Below are 19,175 nucleotides of genomic sequence, written 5' to 3'. Positions count from 1 at the left end.
TTGGAAGTCTGATAAAAGTCTACCCCATTCCTACTTGGCCACAGTGTTGACAGTCTGGGTGGCAGATGCCTCCAAGTCATACACTGTCTACTTCCTCCTTAACCCTACCATGTCCACTTCACCCATATATGTTACCTGGCTCACCTCAGTACGCTTTGGGGCCACTGACTCCCATCTTCAGTCCTGGGAGGAAAAATCCATTTAATTTTTGGTGCCAGTGACTTCCTGACCCCACAGATATACTGGTGATAACAGCCCTAAGATGAGGTGCAGGACAGACTCTCAATTCCTGGAGAGAGAATCTGTGGCTACCTTCAAATAAAGGACTGACTATGGGCAAGGCTTTAAGGTAGCAGTGATAGGGAGACCCAAAACACAGTCTCTGTTATTTTTTTTTAAGTTCATTTATTTTGAGAGAGAGAGACTGCATGAGTTGGGGAAGGACAGAGAGAGAGAGAGAAAGAGAGAGAATCCACGCAGGCTCCGCACTGTCAGCACAGAGCCTGATGCCGGGCTTGAACTCATGAACCGTGAGATCATGACCTGAGCCGAAATCAAGGGTCAGGTGCTTAACCGACTTAACCACAAAGGCGCCCCACACAGTCTCCATTCTTGAGAAGGGAGTCACTTTGGGGCTTGGCCAGAGGTCCCCCTCCTTCTATAAACGTTTTGCTTTTTGTAGCTGGAGAGGAAGGAGAACAAAAGCCAATCTGGCAATATTGCCTTGCAAACCTTGGCCCTTCAGCCTGTGCTGTAGGTGTGTGTTACCAGAAGCTCCACATCCTGCCTATCATATATCTGTTTAGTTTTTGTGACGATATCCACTGGAACATGTCATGATAATAGAAACAACAACAACTAAAATTTAATTGAGTGCTTTTTATGAGCGAGGCACTTTCCAAACATCAGCCCATTGGGCCTCACAACAACCCTATGAGTCAAGTCCTCTTACTTGTTCCATTTTGCAAACAAGGGAGTGAAGTTTAGAGAGGTTACGAGAATTTCTCATATTCACAGAGACAGGGCCCAGGTTTGACTACACATAATTGTGACCATTGGCTAGGTGAATGAGCAAACGTTAATAGCACGTGTACCACACAGTCACGTATATTAGTTCCATTATTCCTCCCAACATTTAATCTGCATTTAAAAAGTGGAAGGTTGGGACCCCTGGGTGGTCAGTCAGTTAAGCATCTGACTTCGGCTCAGGTCATGATCCCTCGTTCGTGGGTTCAAGCCCTGCGTCAGGCTCTGTGCTGACAGCCCAGAGCCTGGAGCCTGCTTCAGATTGTGTCTCCCTCTCTGACCCTCCCAGGCTTGTGCTCTGTCTCTCTCTCTCTCAAAAATAAACAAATGTTAAAAACAACTTTGAAAAATAAAATAAAAAGTGGAAGGCTGGAGAGAGACAAACCAAGAAATAGACTCTTAACTGTAGAGAACAAACCAATGATTGGGGTCGGGGGAATGGGTGAAATAGGTGATGGGGATTAGGGAGGGCACTTGATGTGTTGACCACTGGGTTGTGTTGACTCACTATATTGTACACCTGAAACTAACATTACACTGTATACCAACTAACTGGAATTAAGATAAAAACAAAAAAAAGTGGAAGACTGGACAGCCTGACAGAATTCATACAGCTAATAAGTTGCAGAATCGGAGTCTGAAACCAGGTCTTCTGATCCCTAGCTCTGTGTCCCTTCTGTGCCACCTGCTGCTGTTTTGGTGGATCTGTTTGTTCCCTTTATTAGGACAGAATGCGTGTTTAGGCACAGCTTTCCAGTCAGTTAGTTTTCCAACTGGAAAATCAAATATTCTCAGTCATAACAAAAATAGTCACAAAAAAACCCATGACTGAAACCTGGACATGCTGGTTAAAAATAAAGTATTTGGTGATGCGTAGCCTGAGAGAATATCAGGATAAGATCAATCACCCCTGAAGAACCAGCTGTACTTGAAAAGAGATGATGTTAGGGCTAGCTCATGAAGACAGAGGAATCTGAAATTTGAGAACCAGGTGAATGGGCAGATGGCCAACCTCAGTGCTCTCTGAGTAGCAAATAGGACCAAGAACAAACTTGGGCCTCAGAAATATAAGGTGATTAAACATCATTCCTTCTCATAGGCTGAAAAGAACAATGCTCTCCTTTTCTGACCTACATTAGGAGTTGATGTCCCTCAACTCATCCAAAATAATCCTAGCTTGGACAAGAACTTGATCATGATCTCTGGGTTAGAATTAAGAAGTAATTAAACATCTATTTAGTAAAGTATGAGTGTTCATATTAGGATAACTGGGTTTGATTATGCTGGACATAGATGGAGGGTTGCTAAGGACAGGTCTCTCCTCCCTTCCCCACCCCCCTTATTTTGGTAAATATTTATTTATTTTTGAGAGAGACAGAGAAAGCATGTGAGCAGGGAGGGACAGAGAGAGACAGACAGTCAGAGGATCCAGTGCAGGCTCTGCACTGACAGCAGAGAGCCTGATGTGGGGCTCGAACCTACAAACCGTCAGATCATGACATGAGCCCAAGTTGGATGCTTAACCAACAGAGCCACCCAGGCACCCCAAGGACAGCTCTCCTTTATTCAGAGTGGCCTAACAATGTTAATCTGAAAGATAGCTGAAGACAGGAATTCTGAGGCTAACTTGTTTCTTAGATTCATTCCAGGCCTGCAATTCCCAAAGTATGTTCCACAGACCATCAGTTCCACGAAATGCTCCTAAAATAAAAAGGGATCTGTGCAGGGCCCATGCTAATCTTCTCTGTATTATTCCAGTTTTTCTCCAAAGAGAACACATAGATGGCCAACAGACACGTGAAAACATGTTCAACATCGCTCATCATCAAGGAAATGCAAATCAAAACTACCATGAGCTATCACCTCACACCTGCCAGATGGCTAAAATAAGAAACAAGAAACAACATGTGTTGGTGAGAATGTGGAGAAAAAGGAACCCTTGTGCACTATTGGTGGGAATGCAAGCGAGTGCAGCCACTGTGGAAAACAGTATGGATGTTCCTCAAAAAATTAAAAATAGAGTTACCATATAATACAGTAATCACACTACTGGGTATTTACTCAAAGAATATGAAAACACTAATCCAAAAAAATATATGCACCTTTATATTTATTGCATCATTATTTACAATAGTCAAATTATGGAAGCACCCCAGTGTTCAATGACACATGAATGGATAAAGAAAAAGATGTGGTATATATATATATATATATATATATATATATACACAATGGAATATTATTTTGCCGTAAAAAGGAATGAAATCTTGCCTTTTGCAGGGTCATGGATGGATCTAGAAGATATGCTAAGCAAAATAAGTCAGTCAGAGAAAGACAAATACCATATGATCTCACTCATGTGTGGAATTTAAGAAGGGATTTGTTGGGGTCCCTGGGTGGCTCAGTTGGTTAAGCGTCTGACTGTTGATTTCAACTCAGGTCATGATCTCACGGTTTATGAAATCGGGCTGGGTCGGGCTCTATGCTGATAGAGAGGAGCCTGCTTGAGATTCTCTCTCTCTCCCTCTCTCTTTGCCCCCCCTTAAAATGAATAAACATTAAGAAATAAAAGTAAAAAAAGAATTTGTGGTCAAGTAAGTCCAGAGACAACTATAGATTCTATTCCCCTCTTAGAGTTTATAGTAAATATTAAAAGCTCTGATAAGTCCTGTAGTTGAAGAAACTGCTTAATTTGGTTTAACCCAGCGTTTTCCAAACATATTTGGGATGGAAAGCATGTTTTATTTAACTTAATTCTTATTTGCATTTCATGGAACTAGTGTTCTTCAGAACAGATTATGAGCAACTTCCTAAAACACTTGGAATGGAGAAAATCTGCTGAATCAGCTCTTTTAAGTGGGGCAGGGGATTGAGGAAAATATACACAAATATGTAAAAAAATTTTCAAATACAAAAGGTATATAATAAAATATAAGAAATCTGTCTCTTGGGGTGTGTGGGTGGTTCAGTCAGTTAAGCATCTGACTTTGGCTCAGGCCATGATCTCGCCTGCATCAGGCTCTCAGCTATCAGAGCAGACCTTGCTTCAGAACCTCTGTCCCCTTCTCACTCTGCCTCTCCCCTGTGCACAAGCATTCTCTCTCAAATACATACACTTAAAAAAAAAGAAATTTGTCTCTTTCCCCTCCCAGATTTTATAGTTTATTCTTTATAGTAAATAATGTCAATACTTCCTGCTATATTCTGTAAAAATGTATGTGTCTGTGTGTGTGTGTCTGTATGTGTGTGTGTTTATTCTGTAAACATGTGTGTGTGTTTATACAAATAGGAGTATTTTATACATACCATTTTCTGCTGACTTTTCAATTTGTTAGCTTAATGAATCTTTTCATAACAGCATAAAAACTGGCCTCATTATCTCTAATTCCTACACAGGAGTTCATTGTAAGGATGCACCCCAATTTCTTTAATCACTTATTTGTTGACAGAGGCATAGGTTTATCAGGAGGTTTCCTTCTTAGAAAATCTAAACTTTGAAACAGAGACTAAGGCATGTGGGCTGATTCTAGGCTGGGAGAGAGATGAAGTCCTCAGGTCGTTTTTGGTCTTGGCTGGTCCTGCCAGGACTGTATGTCTTCGCATGACCAGCCAACCTGTCATGATGGAGGAGGGGGACACATTTTGCTGACATATTTTCCCTTAAAATAGTTGCTTTGCTTTGTGGGTTCAGTGGGCTCAGCAATCCTACCTCAGGCATGAAATAAGGTGCCCACTGCAAGTATGGAGTAGATTTTGTTGCTGGGCTGTTGTACCATTTTGATCAGTTTTATCGGCTACCTCACTTTTATGAGGCTTCTCTTCCTCCCAGTCCGTCACTTTATGCTGATGAGTATATCTTCATCACAAGGCTGATGAGTAAAGAGGATACAACGTCTGCTGTCATTTCCATGTTCTCCTTTCTTGTCAAGTAATGGAAACATGTTGCAATGGGGCTTTGTCACTAAGGAAAAAAAACAACCAAACCCACTCTGGAAAGTAGAAAACAAAAATACTTCCTCTTTGAAAGTCAATGAAAGTAGCAAGTTTTCTGAGTCGAAATTCAAACTCAGGGATCCAAAACAAGAGTTCTGTCTGGCAGAATTGTTTGGCTTTAGGAATCTGTAGCCTTTAGATCAATGACCCAGAACAGGCTTTTCTCCCCAGGTCCTTTGGAACTCTAAAATTTTCCAGGCTAGTCTGGCCCTTCATGCTCACTGTTGACAAGGGGAAGTCTATAGGAAAGTTCTCCTCCAGCTGATCCTGACTCAGGCTGTAAAGACTAGCAGAGAATCAGCTTTATTTGGAGAAAGCATGGGATTTCCTAATTAGTCTTTCCTGGTCACACATCCCATGTGGGGGAAAGGGAGCAGAGAGCCATTTTTTAAATGTTTATTTATTTATTTTTGAGAGAGACAAAAAGAGAGACAGAGAGAGAGACAGAGAGAGAGAGAGTGAGGGGGTGAAAATAGAGAGAAAGGGAGACACAGAATCCAAAGCAGGCTCTGCACTGTCAGTGCAGAACCTGATGTGGGGCTTGAACCCACAAAACTGTGAGATCATGACCTCAGCGGAAACCAAGAGTCAGACACTTAACAGGCTAAGGACTGAGCCACCCAGATGCCCTGCAGAGTGCCACTTTTTTGGGGAAGAGTGGTCTTCAGCAGGGCGTGCACATTCATCAGTCTTCCTTTCCTTGTTTTCCACTTTACAACAATCATTTCCTGTTGGTGATATACCTGGGCAAGGCCCAGAAACAAATGTGACCCTGCTGTGGAAGAAGAATGCCACAACGCAGGCCATATAGAATTCCTACAGAGAAAAGCAAACCCTCCTGAAGAGTTTCCAGTACAAAGTTACAAAACATAAAGGGAATGATCTTTTTTGAATGAGAGTGAGGAAAATAAACAGGATTATTAGCTCCCCCAAAACTTGAGATGAACAGAACAGTCATAAAATATCATCAGTACATTAGGCTTTAACGAGTTAAAAAGATAAAAGAAATAAACACATAAGAAGAGAAAAGAAAAGCAATTTTTGAAAAGAACCAAATAAAACTTCTAGAAATGAAAACATATTAATGAAACTAAAGACTTAATGAATATATTAAAAGACTAGATACAACAGAGTGGGGAATTCATGAAGTGGAAAATAGATTTGAGACAACTACATAAAATTCATCATGGAGAGATGAAGAGATACAAATATGAGAGAAGGGTCGAGACATAAACAAAAAAAATGTGAGGGTCAGGCATATATGTACATTTAATAGGAGTTTCAAAAGAAGAAAGTAGAGAGGCTGGAGGAGAGGCAAGGTGATCAAACTGAGAATTTTCTAGAATTCATAAAAATTGTGAATCTTTAAATTCTGATAAACAATGAATCCTGAGCATTACGTATAAAATGAAATAATCCCTAGTCATATTGTAGTGAAATTTCAAGGGGAAAAAAAGAGAAACTCTTTTTGTTGTTGTTGTTTTATAATTTTTTAAATTTCAATATAGTTGAAACACAATGTTACATTGGTTTTAGGTGTACAACATAATGATTCAATTTCTCTGTATGTTATGCTATGCTCATCCCCAGTGCAGTTACCATCTGTCACCATACAACACTGTCACAGTACCATTGACTGGACTCCCTATGCTATGACTTTTATTCCTGTGATTTACTCCATAACCAGAAACCTGTATCTCCCACTCCCCTTCACCCATTTTGCCCAGTCCTCTATTCTCCTCCCCTCTGGCAACCACCAATTTGTTCTCTGTATTTATAGGCTTGATTCTGCTTTTTGTTTATTCATTTGTTATGTTTTTTTTAGGTACCACATCTGAGTGAAATCACATGGTATGGTGTCTTTCTCCGTCTGGCTTATTTCTCTTAGCATAATATCCTCTATCTAGATCTGTCTATATTGTCACAAAAGGCAAGATCTCCCCCCTTTTTATGGCTGTGTAATATTTCTGTGTGTGTGTATGTGTATGTGTGTGTGTGTGTGTGTGTGTGTGTGTGTGTGTACCACATAAAAAGAGAAACTCTTAATAGAAACCAGAGGAATTCAGTTAAAGAACAAAAATTAGATGAACAATAGACTTGTCAACAGCAACAAGAGACATAGGGATGATACCTGCAAAATGCAGAGCAAACCCAATCACCAACCTCAAGTTCATCAGCTAATCACTGAACCCTAAGAGTGAAATAAAGAAAAATTTAGGCAAACAAAGATGGAGAAAGTTTGTTCCTCACACACCCTTTCTGAAAAATTTCCTAAAGAAAGGTTTTTTAATTGTACAAAGAAGAAATTGCTCCTAAAAGTAGTGCATATATGTATGTGTAATTAGCAAATAAACTGATAAGTGGTAGTAAATTTAAATAAGTAATCACCTTAAAAATTCCAATATTAAAAATATTGAAGGTAGAATTTAAATATCAGACAATAATGATGTGTAAGATGGAGTGGTTGATTACAATCGGGATTTTAAAAAGTTTTTGTGTGGTTCAGAAGGAAAGAAGTTGATTCTCTTTAAACTTTCTTAACTCTAGAATACATTTTTTAAAGATGTAAAGGTAAATAATTAAAACTTCTTAGAACAAGCACAGGAGAAAAGGGAGAAATAAAGAAAGCTGATCAACTTGATGGAAAAATATAAGAAAGTTCACTTAAAAAGGGAGGCGGGGCGCCTGGGTGGCTCAGTCAGGAAAGGGTCAGACTCTTGATTTCAGCTCAGGTCATGATCTCAAGGTTGGTTCTTGAGATTGAGCCCCTGCTTGGGATTCTCTCTCTTCCTCTCTCTGCCTCACCCCACTCATGCTTTCTCTTTTCTCTTTCTTTCAAAATAGAAGAACTTTAAAAAAGAAGTTCAAAGCAGAAATTACGGAGTGAAAAACAAAAAAAAAACACATGAAAATTGGAGAGAGTATCATCACAAGTACAGTAGATATTAAAGGCCATATGCAAATACTTTGAAAAATTATTTCAGAATTATTGCTTTCACTGTATTGATTTTGAAAATATTAGTAATTTTGAAAAACTATGTTTGAAAACACAAAAGAAGTACAGTTTCCTGGAAAAGATATAAATTGCTAAAATATAAAAATGTAATTAAGAATGGAAAATCTAGAGACACTTGGGTGGCTCAGTCGGCTGAGTGTCTGACTTTGGCTCAGGTCATGATCTAGAGTTCTGTGGGTTCAAGCCCCACATTGGGCCCTGTGCAGAATGCTCGGAACCTGTGCTTCATATTATGTGTCTCTTTCTCTCTCTGCCCCTCCCCCACTTGTACTCATGCTCTCTCTCTCTGTCTCTCCCCCTCTCTCAAAATAATAAATAAACATTAAAAATTTTTATAAAAAGAATGGAAAATCTAAATTACACAATTAGACATAAGTTTTAGAGAAATCTTCTTGTACACCTCTCTCTCTCTCTTCCCCTCTCCCTCTCCCTCTCTTTTTTTTCCTGAATATGCTAAGTAATCTTCAAGGAATAGGTAATCCTTATTTTATACAAAGTATTTCAGAAAATATAAAAAGAGGGAAAGAACTTCATTTCATGATGCTAATATAATGCTGGTGATTAAAGTAGGCAAAGGGCAATATAATACAAATAACTTATAGTCCAAATCCTTAATAAAACATTGCAAATACTGCATAATTAGGTGGAAATTCATCTCAGAAATGTAAGGATGATTTAATGCTAAAAATATTTGTTAATGTAATTTTCTTCATCAACAGATAAAAGAGTAGCCCCTATGCTTATCTCAATAAATATAGAAGAGATATTTTTCAAAAATTCAATAAACATCCCTAAAGAAACTTTTAGTAAATGAGGGGTAGCTAGGAATTTCCTTACCCAAATCAAGAATGTCTACCCAAAGCCTACAAGAACTATCACACTTAATGGTAAAACATGAGAAGTAGATTCTTTTAAGTTGGGAATAAAGTAACAATGCTACAATTATAGCTTCTAATAACCTTGTACTAAGAAGGTTTTAACCATGGTAATAAGAAGAAATTAAATATTTAAGGTCTAGAAAGAAAGAAAATATAAGTTCTCGTATTCTCAGAAAAAAAAATTGTACTAGCACAATCCAATAGAACACTTCACACCGGGGGACAAGTTCCACATCCATGTTGTCCCGTGTACCCAGAAGTCTCTTAAACACCTAAACTAGGCCTAGCAAGACTGAAGAAAATAATTTAATTTAATTTTAATTTAAGTAGCCATACATGGCTAATGGCTATTGTATTTGACAGTCCTGAACTATACAAAATATCCAAGATAACCTATAATACTTGCATTAATAAGAGTTACTGAGTTTGCTGAATACAAGATCAATACACAGAAATCAATGCTGCTCCTAAAACCCAGTAATAACCAATTAGAAAAGATAATTTGTTTTATAAAACATTATTTTTAAGTGTACCATTGACAATAGTAGTAACAACCACAAGGTACCTAGAATATATCAAAAAAAGATGCATATGGCTAATATCAAGTAACTTATAAAACTTAAAATAAATGTAAAAAGCAGACCTATGAATGAAGAGCTATGTCATGTTCATGGATGGAAGTTTCAATATTTTAAAGATGTAAGTTCTTTCCAGAATAATATATAAATTTATTGCAATTCCAGTCAAAATCTCTACAGGGTATTTATAGAACTTGATAAACTGATCCTAAAATTCACGTGGCAGAATAAAGGGTTAAAAATAGCCAAGAAGGTATTGAAAAAATAAGGGAAAAAAAAAACGAGATAACAAAAATAATTTAGAAAGTAATTATAACCTGCACCCCAATGTTTATAGCAGCACTATCAACAATAGCCAAATCACGGAAAGAGCCCAAATGTCCATCGACTGATGAGTGGATAAAGAAGATGTGGTGTGTATATATATAATATATATGTGGTGTATATATATCACATATATGTTATATATTGTTATATAACATATATATGTATATGTATAGGTATAATGGAATACTATTCAGTCATCAAAAAGAGTGAAATCTCGCCGTTTGCAAAGATGTGGATGGAACTAGAGTGTGTTATGCTAAGTGAAATAAGTCAGTCAGAGAAAGACAAATACCATATGATTTCACTCATGCGGAATTTAAGAAACAAAACAGATGAACATAAGGGAAAGGGAGGAAAAATAAAATAAGATTAAAACAGAGAGGGAGGCAAATCATAAGAGACACTTAACTATAATGAACAAAGTGAGGGTTGCTGGAGGGGAGGTGGGACGGGGGTTGGGCTAAATGAATGATGGGCATTAAGGAGGGCACTTGTTGTGAAAAGCCCTGGGTGTTACATGTAAGTGATGAATCACTGGGTTCTACTCCTGAAACCAATACTGCACTATTGGTTAACTAACTTAAATTTAAATAAAAACTTGGAAGAAAAAAAAGAAAAGAATTATAACAAAAATATATGGCTTTGGTGCTGGTTTGGACAGAGAAATTACTAGAACTAAAAAAAGTTTAGACATACAACCACCTTTTTAAAAAAATTTTTTAAATGTTTTTTTTATTTATTTCTGAAAGAGAGAGAGAGAGACAGCGTGAGCAGAGGAAGGTTAGAGAGAGAGGGAGACACAGTATCCGAAGCAGGCTCCAGGCTCTGAACTAGCTGTCAGCACAGAGCCTGATGCGGGGCTCGAACCCACGAACCATGAGATCATGACCTGAGCCGAAGTCGGACGCTTAACCGACTGAGCCACCCAGGTGCCCCTAGACATACAACCACCTTTATAAACAAATTGATATATGATCTCTATCTAACTGGACTAGGATGTCATCACAATCAATAGAAGTAGAACAGACTGGTCAGATACGTTACTGAAACAATTGGCTATCCTACCAGATAAAGAGCACCTATTCTACGTCATACACCAAAATAACTTCTAATGGTTTAAAGGCTTAAATATGAAAAATAAGACATTAAGCTATAATAAGAAAACACAAAATATCGATATCCTATTATAATCAGTAAGAAAAAGTTTAAAAATGCAGAGGATATAATAAGCAGGCAATTTACAGAAGAGGCAATCTAAAGGTTCAGTAAACATGAAAAAGATGGTTGATTGCACTAGGAATTCATTAAAACTACTAATGAAATTCTATTTCTTTTCTTTAAGTTTATTTATTTATTGAGAGAGAGAGAGAGAGAGAGAGAACACGCATGAAGGAGTGGCACAGAGAGAGGGAGAAAGAATCCCAAGCAGGCTCCGCACCATCAGCACAGAGCCTGACTCAGGGCTCGATTTCAGACACCGTGAGCCGAAATCAACAGTCAGACCGTTAACCAACTGAGCCACCCAGGCACCACGGTTTCTTATATGTCAAATGGGCAAAAATCTAAAAGTTGGATAATATCAAGGGTCGATGAGTACATGGAAAATAGGAACTCATAAGCTGCTGATGGTACTATAAATTTAAAACCTGTTTGAAGAGGAATTTTATAATATGTGTGAAGTTGAAGATTCACATGCCCTAGGGTCACCAAACCTACTTCTGAGTACATTCTCAAAAGAACTGTGTGACACATGCAAGGATGTGTGCAAAGATGTTCACTGCAGCAGTGTTGGTAATGTATTGCAAACCACATAACAGTTCAAGAGGGGAATGGATACATAAACCTACCATACCACAAAAATAAAATGAACTGCCCACATCTACATGTCCCCAAATAGGTAAACCTCAGAGTGTATTTGGGAGGAAATTTTCAAATCATAGAAGGTATACAAACAATGAAGCCATGTATGTACATTTTGAAAACATACAAAACAGTGACATATATTGTTTCAGGCAATGGTAGTGGAGGTTCAGAAGCATACATGAGAATGTTAATTTCAGCGTGGTGAAGAGAAACCAGAGATTTGATTCTAATCCTAGCTCTGCCACACATTTGCCTGTGGGCTAATTGCTCGATCATACTAAGCCTTCATTTCCTCATCTGTAAAAGAAGAACAATTCCCTTATCTCATGAGATTCTTCCAGAACTAACAAGTGTCTGGGTATAGTATATGCTCAACAAATGTTTACCCCTTTCACTATCTTTTGTCTTCACTTCCTCACCAGGCTGGAAGGCAGAGAAACTTCTGCATCAGCCTTCTCACACCCGCTAAAGGTAACAGACAAGAGCCCATGTAGAACCTTCCAAGCTTAGTTCTTCCACACTTTCATATTTAGAACCTGGGACTTTCTTCAAGTGACAGAACACCCCAGTTCGGAAGTACAAATCCATGAGAGGCTGAGAACTAAGCTAAAATCATAAGTAAACAATAAGAATCAGGTGGGATTGACTATGGTGGAAAAATCATTTGACAGAATTCTGTGAGTGTGTGGGTCTCTGTTTCCTCGTCTGAAAGACACAGAGGTCGGACAACAGAGAACACTTCATTCCGAAGCCAGCTTGTGGGAGCCTGAGGATAGCAGATTCCCCCATTGCTCCGGCAGACATGGCATTTGGGGCCAGAATCAGTCAGGCACTGCTGACAGCAGAGACTTCTGCCTATCATCTGTTGAAAGACTGACAGCTCTAGCTCGGTGGGACCCTCATGGATAGCCAGGGTTGGGGCGGGGCAGGTCTTTGCAAAGCCATAAGCCAGACCAAGCAGAGAGGAATCAGAGAAAGGGCAGATGACTTTTGAGCAAGAAAGTGAGACAGGAGAGTTATGTTGTCTCTTTATTCCCACTTGCTTGTTGGTGCTTTGCTCTGAGCCACAGGGTGGCCTCAGAGAGAATCCAGAAAACAGAAGCTCTAGACGAAACACAGTGCAATGCATGGTCAATGTGTTCATTAGAGACACAAAGATGTGACTGAACCATCTCAGAACCCTAGTGTTACAAGAGCTTTGAGTGTGCTTGTAGGTACTGAAGTGGTCCGTAAACTCTATGCTAATAGAGCTTCTCTAAAATTTATCTGCCGGGATCATGTCTGTTCTACAAAATCATCGTTTGATACATTTATTATCAAATGTATTTTAGCCTATAAAATTAGTAAATTTCTCTTGAGCTTTACCATGAAAGGAGTTAATAATCCTCATCAAACAATGGTACCTTAGGAATAACTCAAGCCAAGATATCAAGCCCAGCTCTTGCATTCATGGGCTGGGTGACCTTGGGTGAACCTCTTAATTATGCTATACCTTTTTCTCCCACCTGGCAAAATGGAGTTCATACCTTTCTCTCTCTGTCTCTTTCCCTTTCCCTCGCTCTCTCTCCCCCCCTTCCTCCCAGGAAAGATATAACAATAAACAAGAATCTATATGAGATCTGCAACAACATGGACAGATCTAGAGATATAATGCTAAGCAAACTAAGTCAGTCAGAGAAACACAAACACCACATGATTTGTCTCATATGTGGAATTTAAGAAACAAAATAAGCAAAGACAAAAAGAGACAAACCAAAAACACACTCTTAACTCTAGAGAACAAACTGGTAACCAGAGGGGAGGTGGGTTGGGGATGGGTGAAATAGGTAAAGAGGATTAAGAGTGCTGAGTAATGATGAACACTGGGTAATATATAGAATAGTTGAATTGCTATACTGTACTCCTGAAATATAACACTGTATATTAACTATAATGGAACTGTAAAAAACAATCTATATGAAAAGGTACTCTATGCCTCTTGGAGGGAAAACACAGTGGAAAAAAGAGCAAGGTCATGCTTAAGGCAGGGCACCTTGGCTCCACCCAGACTCAAAGGATATATGATTGCATCAATCTGTGCGTCAGCTTCCCCGTCAATAAGAGGGACCAGCAGCATCTATTCATCCCTTTCTCAGAGGTGTCCTACTAGTACCTGGAAATTCTAAATTGGTAGCAGTCCCAAATGTCGTGAATTATGTCCTGCAAAGCTTCTTATTTTAAGAACTGGCTTATTTTAAGAATTTTCCTATTTTACTCTAAATGCTAACCATATATTCTTTTGTTACAAAAGCTCTCCAATATGGAATAGACTCACTCTAAGATCTGAGTACATTTTGTAATAATAATTTTAAAGGCCCAGAATTTCTATAGTTAGCATATCTGAGATCTCTCCAAGAACAGAATGGCAAACTCAGTGACTTTGGCAAGATGGGAAGTTTGGTGATGAAGTCATGGGGAAGGCAGGAGCAGATATGGAAATCACTGTGGGGTTTGACATTTCTCATTACCATCCAGCTCACTTCTTCCCTCCCTGCTGCACTGCCCACTCCCTTATGCCCTCCATATCCTGTGTCCCAGGTCTCTGCTCATTCTATTTTTCCTTCAGGGCACAGACTGAGGTTATTACTTTTAGCAGAAGTATTTACATTTTTTCATCCTTAGAGATACCAAAAGGTAGATCTCTAATGTGCGAGCTTGACAGTGAGACAAGAATTTAGAGTCTTTCCCAATACACAAGCAGATGATCACCCACTCATAAATCCTGCTCTGGAAAGGTGCCCTTCCACCACAGAAGGAAATAATAGCTGCTTGCTGGGCTGTTCACCTCAGCATCTTCAATAGGATGAACTCTGTATCAAAGAATCCGGAAACAAGTGAAGACATGAAAGGGTGCATAGAGTAGTGAGGAGTAAACATAGCCACTATAAGACACAACTAGAGATTCTGGGAATTTCAGCCCCCAAAAGACATTTTAATTGAACACACATTTATGGGGCCCCATTTATGAATGTGCAGAGTTCTGTGGCAGATGTTGGGGAAAGGAGCCTGCAAGATGTCCAGAAGGAGACAAAGCAGCTGTTTTCAAGGACTATGAAGACTCTGAAGTAGAAGGGGCAAGGGATGAGAACTGGGAAAGGGAGCCAGCATTTTATGAGTATTTCCTACCTCAGGAGCTTTCCATACAGTGGGTACTAATGTGCAGCTTGAAATCCCCAGGCCCAGAGCCATGTGCAGGAGGCTGAGCAATTCCCTTTTCTCTCCCTTCCTCTCATACATGTTGGCCCCTGTGGAGCAGTCTTTTCTGCTTCAGAAAGCTCTGGCCTCATCAGTTGCCCACCAGTTAAACTAAAATGCCCAAAAATTAATGAGAGCTAATTCATGGCTCCAATCTATGGAGATGTTAAAGTGGAAAGAGTCTGATTTACTCTCTTTCAAGGACAGTGTGGAAGGAACTCCAGCAATGGGGGGAAGTGTAAGCTCTAGAATTAGAAAGAATGCCAGTACAGGGCTTTCCAGGTTTGGGCCAGTGACTTCATCTCTTTGAGCCCTCATTGGGCTCAATTGTTTATGAGTGATAATAAAGCCTTGCCAATGCAACTATTGTAGGATTAAACAAATGTATGTAAAGAAGCTAACATATGGAAGGTACTTAATACATACTCCTTTCCTACCTTTGCAGCCCAAGGCTTTGAAACCTCTTCTATATTTTAGGCAAGCCCTCTCCCTGGCACTAGCAAAGGTGAAAAGGTATACATATCCCATGTCTATAGGCCCAGATTAGAGCTAGTTCTTTGGCTTATAACCTAGTTATTGCTGTTTTTAGTTGTAGTTTACAAAGAATTTTTCATGGACCTTAATGCTACCGGTGGGTCTTATCAGTCATTTGCGCCATGGTATAAATGAGTTTAAGATGCTTCTTCTAAAGAACAGGTTTTTAAGAGGAAGGGGGGAAATGGCACCAGACTCTCAGGGTCTGGGGGGAAAACCAAATTTAAAGAATATGAGTCCTGCATATTCTCTGCCATCTTTTTTTTATGTTCCCTTTTGCCCATGCCTTATCAACAGGCAAAGCTTTTTCCCATACAAAGCAACACAATATGCACAGTTTCTAATAAAGCAGAAATAATTATTTTGGCTAAGAGTTGAGCAAAGCCACATAGATTAACTGGTTAGAAAAAAATACTGTGTTGTGGAAAAACTTCTGGCGTATATACCCCCAAGCCTTAATAAAAATATGATAATCACAATTATGGATTCCATCAGAGTTTGCTTTAAAAAATAAGTGTACAATGTAGATGGAAATAAATCATTTAGGAAATTATTGGCTTTGGCCAGAGACACAAAGTTTAATTTTTCAACATATGCTATGAACATATTATGTCTTTAGTTCCCACCTTGAATACGAGGGGAAGACATGCTCCTAGTTGTATGAGTAAATGGCTGACAGCAACTTTTACTTACTCAACTCGGAGGGGAAGGGATTAAGAAACAGCTTCTCGTTAAGAAAGAAGGGTTTAAATTTTTTAAAAAGGAGGGTTTTTTTTTTAACTTTTTCAGTTGCAAAATGATTGTTGAGTTCACTTCCTCCTCTGTGTTTTCTGCAGACTGCTACAGACAGTAACTGAATTGGCTTTACTTCTCAGTACCACAGGTCACCATAGAGCTGCATTGAGCCTGTGGTGACATCTACTTACTTCTTTGGGACCAAATTGCAAGTAACACGATGAGTTTTTGTCTCCCTGAGAGCACAGAGTAAGATCAGAAGAATTATGGGCTTTTATTTTCTCCCTTTTCCTTCAAACACTCACCCTCCCATCCGCATTCCTAACTCCAGTAAGTGAGGGCCATCAAGAAGGAGTGCAAATTGCTGTCCATATGCCTCAAAAATACTTGAATGAATTCAATAAAAAGAGGCTCTCAGAGACAAGAAAACTTAGGACTTTCTCTCAGTTTACACTAGTTCGATTTTTTGAGTTCAATTTGTTTCTTGATCTTGGCTTATTCTCCTAAATTATTACATATTTATATAAAGCCAAGAACTTTATTCTGAGATATAGCTGACTTGTAAACATTATATTAGCTTCAGGTGTACAATATAATGATTCGATATTTATATATATTATGAAATGATCAGCAAAATAAATCTGGTTAACATTTATCACAACATAGTTACAATTTTTTTTCTCCTGGTAACAAACTTTAAAGATCTTTCTTCTTAGCAACTTTCAAATCTGCAATACAGTTTTACTAACTGTAGTCACCATGCTGTACATAACCAAGAACTTTTAAATTTATGGACAAGTCACTATAACTTTAAGAAAAATGATATTACTAATACCTGAAGTAGGGAATCTTTGAGTGGTTTTAAAAAAATTTTTAATGTTTATTTATTTTTGAGAGAAGAGAGAGCACAAGCAGGAGAGGGGCAGAGAAAGAAGGGAGACACAGAATCCAAAGCAGGCTCCAGGCTCTGAGCAGTCAGCACAGAGCCCAACACAGGGCTCGAACTCACAAACCGTGAGATCATGATCTAAGCTAAAGTCTGATGCTTAACCAAATGAGCCACCCAGGAGCCCCTTGAGTGGATTTTTTTTAAAGCAAGTTAAAGTCAGTAGTTGTTGCATATGAGAATAAGTGAACATTTAATTTTCTGGCTCCAGCTGAAAATTCAGGATCCAAAGAATGTTATAGCATGCAACAGGATGAAAGCTTAGAGCCTATGCCACTTAAGTATACTGTCCAGTCTTTCCTTAATAGCTGTGCAATTCTCTGGACAAAATCCTTGAGTCCTTCCTTACATATATATATATATATATATATATACATATACATATATATACATATACATAAGAACCACACACACACACACACACACACACACACACACACACACACAGGGTTTTTGTAACTGTCTCATTGAAGATCTTTAGAGATCCGTTTAAGGTAAAAAGGGGAAAATGAGGTAAAACCAAAGCTGGATGATTGCAGAATGCATATTTCTACGTAGTGCAATTTCTAACTTGTTAGAAGTCAAGTGATAGACAACACATCTTTGCCAAGCACTTGTAATACTGAGCTGTTTCTTGCCATTCATATTTATTGACTGCCAATCCTTATTTCAAGTGACTGAGTCACTTCAATATTTGTGGGAAATAAACAAGGTATAAATCAATTAACCAGTGAGAAAAGTTACTAATGGCTAACTTAAATCAAAGCCAGTTCAGAGTCTCAGTAAATCTCTGTAGTGAAGAAAGTAGTTCACTCCCCATCTCCTACCCCCATCAACTCTTGTGAATAAATGAAATGAGTAAATAGAAACCCAACCTGTGGCCAGTATGTAGCGAAACAGCCCAGGAAGAGATGAATCTAGCAACAAACTTAAAGAAAAGAAAAGAAAAGAAAAGGATTCATTACCAGCTAGGTAGAAAGGAAGGCATAATTGGGTCAGAATTCAGGAAACACTTACGATCATTATAAAGGTGCCCAAGAACTCAGAAATTGTTTCTTTAGCTAAGCTGCTCTTCAAGACCAATCTTTGCTTGAAGCTCTTCTTCCCCTTTTGTCCTTTCCCAGGCTGCATCTTGGGATTTCTCCAAGGACCACTCTCCACCAGTACCTGCTCCTTCTGGTCCCTACTTCACTCACACATGAAAATGGAAGTTTTGACAACTGCTCACAGATTCCTGGAGATGTCTGGTGAGATTCTCTGACTGTACAGACACTGTCCCAATTAGAACCCGTGACTTAATCCTCTTCTGGTGAAATTGTCGTCTCCAGTTCACTGTTGTTTATTTGAATTAGCAAGTTAGAACCTGAAATCCCCCAAACGATCCTTTTTGTGCCTGATAGATTAATCATTACCTTTATTCTCAAGGTAATTTTTTCTCTATTGGTTTTTGTTTTGTTTTGTTTTCAAAAGATGAGAGAAGAGATGTTGTGCTGGTTGTGTTGCCAAACCACAGCGATGGGCTCCCGTCCAGAAGAGATTTGCATGTTACACAATTGCAGGCTTCTGGTTTTTTTTCCCCCCTCCTGTTCAGAAGTGGGTGGTTGGGGTGTAGTTTGGGACTGTCATATCAGGTACACATACATCCAGTGTAAACATTCTCTTCTGAAGGAACATTTCATGCACATCAGAGAATATGAAGAAAATACAGATGTGTTGTTCTGCAAGATTAATCCCTCTTGTTTTCTTCCAATATCATTTCAGTGATTTAATGACACCTCCCTCATGGTGGTAAGAACAACTACATCCATTCTAGAGATGGAGAAATTAACATACAGAGAGACCACTGCAAGTTTTACACTGCAAGTCTTTAGGACAGGATGGATCTCTTCCTTGGTTACTGTGGCTGGGTTTCATCTCTGAGGATAGATCGGGATCTAAGAATTAGAAGGATGGAGAAAGCAACTTGTTGACTTTCTTCTGAAGGAGGATTTCAGTTTGAAAATCTAGATTCTCCCCTTCATTTACCATGAAACATTTAAGCAAAA

General features: G+C 38.8%; 1 protein-coding gene across 2 annotated transcripts in view; it reads right to left on the bottom strand.

Moving 5' to 3' along the window:
* AQP9 (aquaporin 9) overlaps positions 1–18,608 on the bottom strand; it is a 46,763-nt gene extending 28,155 nt beyond the window's left edge. Inside the window, exons 1-2 of one of the 2 annotated variants that reach the window (XM_039230650.1) lie at positions 18,148–18,211; positions 4,825–4,987 (exon numbers count right to left, since the gene is read on the bottom strand). Coding sequence is in view for 1 of the 2 variants with exons in the window: in XM_039230649.1 (XP_039086580.1) it covers positions 18,148–18,261 (114 nt within the window). In the remaining variant the exon portion in view is untranslated. Of the gene's footprint in view, positions 1–4,824; positions 4,988–18,147 lie in introns of both variants that reach the window. The other variant, XM_039230649.1, reaches the window with a different exon arrangement.
* Between the last annotated feature and the right edge of the window lie 567 nt (positions 18,609–19,175).

This window comes from Hyaena hyaena, unplaced genomic scaffold (genome assembly GCF_003009895.1).
Source record: "Hyaena hyaena isolate Hyena2069 unplaced genomic scaffold, ASM300989v1 scaffold_49, whole genome shotgun sequence".
In the NCBI taxonomy this organism is placed as follows: Eukaryota; Metazoa; Chordata; class Mammalia; order Carnivora; family Hyaenidae; genus Hyaena; species Hyaena hyaena.
The sequence above is the reverse complement of the archived record's forward strand: the minus strand, read 5'-3'. Positions and strand labels throughout refer to the sequence as shown.